Source organism: Neophocaena asiaeorientalis, unplaced genomic scaffold, assembly GCF_003031525.2.
Source record: "Neophocaena asiaeorientalis asiaeorientalis breed wild unplaced genomic scaffold, Neophocaena_asiaeorientalis_V1.1 scaffold43, whole genome shotgun sequence".
NCBI classification, from domain to species: domain Eukaryota; kingdom Metazoa; phylum Chordata; class Mammalia; order Artiodactyla; family Phocoenidae; genus Neophocaena; species Neophocaena asiaeorientalis.
In genome coordinates, this window is record NW_020173674.1 from 163,355 (window position 1) to 166,047 (window position 2,693).

The 2,693-nt window shown below is 65.7% G+C and overlaps 1 protein-coding gene across 1 annotated transcript in view; it reads left to right on the top strand.

Moving 5' to 3' along the window:
• B4GALNT4 (beta-1,4-N-acetyl-galactosaminyltransferase 4) overlaps nucleotides 1-2,693 on the top strand; it is an 11,737-nt gene that overhangs the window by 7,028 nt on the left and 2,016 nt on the right. The window contains exons 14-15 of the mRNA XM_024748912.1: nucleotides 21-501; nucleotides 2,326-2,627. Coding sequence (XP_024604680.1) covers nucleotides 21-501; nucleotides 2,326-2,627 — 783 coding nt within the window. The remainder of the gene's footprint in view (nucleotides 1-20; nucleotides 502-2,325; nucleotides 2,628-2,693) is intronic.

The following is a 2,693-nucleotide window of genomic DNA, read 5'->3' on the forward strand; positions in this document are numbered from 1 at the left end:
ACGCCCACCCCGGGCTCGAGGCCACAGGACCGGCGGCCCCCAGGCCGCAAAGCTGAGGCCCCCGGCCCCGGCGCCGACCACCCAGGGGAGCCGAGAGGGCCAGGCACGCGAGCCGGAACTCACGGCCCCCACCACGGACTCGAACTATTCGTCCGAAGCGCAGCCCGTGACCTCCTTCCTGAGCTTGTCCCAGGTGTCCAGGCCACAGCTGCCCGGGGAGAATGAGGAAGAGGAGGAAGGGGACGACGAGGAAGGGGCGCAGGGCGAAGAGGCTGCGTTGGAGGACAGCGAAGAGAAGGCCGGCCCAGTGCGCGGCCGCTGGCGCGAGGACGCTATCAACTGGCAACGCACGTTCAGCGTGGGCAGCGTGGACTTCGAGATGCTGCGCTCGGACTGGAACGACCTGCGCTGCAATGTGTCGGGGAATCTGCAGCTGCAGGAGGCCGAGGCCGTGGACGTGGTGGCTCAGTACATGGAGCGGCTCAACGCGCGCCATGGAGGGTACGAGGGAGGGGCGCGCGTGGAAAGGGACGGCCTTGGCCTCCATGGGACCCTCAGACTTCCCCAGGGTTTAACGGGGCACTGCTCTGGGAATGGTACACACCCCCCTCCCCCCCCTGCCCCCCCGGAAGTGTCTTCTCACCCTTCTGGGGCCCCTACTGCTCAGGGCCCCCGTCCTGTGCTAGGAGCCTTTCTCCCATCACCCAGGGCTGGCTCCCCTGTCCTGCACCTCTAAACCCCACACCTATTACCTTGGACCTGGACCTGAGGATGGATCTGAGCCACCCAGGTCTCTCTTCCAGATAGAGACACACATGAAGGTCAAGCTAAGAACCCCTGGATCCCTCTCCCCACTGGCACCTCGCTGGCTGGGGTCTTGGTCCTCAGGGGAGGGCTCAGGGTTCCTGCCCCACTGGCCCTTCTGGTCTCCCCCAGGCCCCAGGAATCCAGTCTTGTCTCCACCCCAAGCAGGTATGGGGGTTGGAGAGTGGGGGCCCCAATTTGACCTGAGGGGAGGCCCTGAGGGGTTCTCAGAGCTGTGCTGAGCCCTTAAGTAGGGGCAGGACCTGCAAAGACAGGCAAAGGCTGGCCAGGAGGCTGGTGGGCAGAGGACAGGCCTCATGGGCCTTGAAGGCCAGGTGCAGGAGTCATTCTTCTTGCCTCCGATACACACAGTTTGGAGCAGGACGCAGGTTTGGCCCATCTGGTTCATAGACGAGCGTATGGCTGTGTTGGAGAGGAGGGGGTGGAAGGGGGAGCCCATGACTGACAGGCTTGGTCCAGGGCAGCGATGGCATGGCCTGGACCCTTGGCAGGCGCTGGGGTAGATTGATTCTAGGTGGCTGAGAAGGCAAGCCTGCGCTTGGCTCTGAGCTTCCTGAGAGCAGCTCATCGTCCCATGGGCATGAGGGGGTCTGTCCAGCAGAAAGGTCATGGCTGCAGCCCCACCTTCCCTGAGCCGTGCAAGGGTGTGGGTGGCCCCAAGGAAACGAGAGCACAGACCCAGAGCGTTTGGGGCAGAAAGTCCCTGATACTTGAGAGCATGGTGGGGATGGGCAGGGGGTGAAGGGAAGAATCTAGACCTCTGGGAGGTCACACCGGTAGGCTCCGATGGTGAGGGATACTGGCTGCAAAGGTGGAGTGGGGGGACGTGCGGCAGAAGGGAGAGTGACCTAGTCAAGGGCAGGGCCCTATCTTCCCAGGCCAGGGCTGGGGAAGAGCCAGCGGCGGAAGTCCCGGAGGCTTCTTCCCCAGAGATCAGGGCAGCCCCTGCGCTGGTTCTGGGGGGGCAAAAATGAGGCTTCTCAGAGGAGGCACCCAGGACCTTGGAGAGGAGGGCAGGGAGCCTGGGGCGAGCATCCAGGCAGGGGACACCTAGGGCAATGACCCCACGGGAAGAGGCAGCTTGCGTATCTAACCTGAGGGGGTATTGAGGCCACAAGGTAGACACCGTTTACCGGCTTAGAATTCAGACGTCTGAGCCTCGGCCTGTGGGCCGTGGGCTCCCCTAAAGGTTTCTGAGCGTGCAGCTGTGGACAGAAGTGGTGGCACCAAGGAGAGGACTGGCCTGGGCTTGGGGACGCCTCCCTTGTGGGCTGCCCCACGGAGAGGGAGCCCCGGCGTGTGGGCCTGCCTTCTGAGAAGGGGAGCGCCCCAGCAGGCCTTGAGGTGTGGTGGGGGACGGGGGACGTGCGGCACCCCACCCCACGTCACCTGAGTGGCCACCTCGTTTCTGCGGCTGGGGGCGGCTTGTGGGAAGAATGGGGTTGGAGTCGTGGACGCAGCTTCGGAGCCCGAGGGGGCTGACTGGGTCCCACCCCGCAGGCGGTACGCTCTTCTGCGCATCGTGAACGTGGAGAAGCGCCGGGACTCCGCGCGGGGAAGCCGTTTCCTCCTGGAGCTGGAGCTCCAGGAGCGCGGCGGGCGCCGGCTGCGCCTGTCTGAGTACGTCTTCCTGCGCCTGCCCCGGGCACATGCCGGCGACACAGATGGAGATGGGGAGAGGCCTGAGCCCGCTCCAGCCGTCTCCCCAGCCGCCTCCGCGCACCCCGACGGCCGCCCGGAGCTCTGCCGGCCACTGCGCCTGGCCTGGCGCCAGGATGTGATGGTGCACTTCATCGTGCCAGGTGCGTGGGAGTGGGGCCGGCCAGCCTCCTGGGATTGTGGGGGGTGGGAGTGGGGCTGGCCGGCCA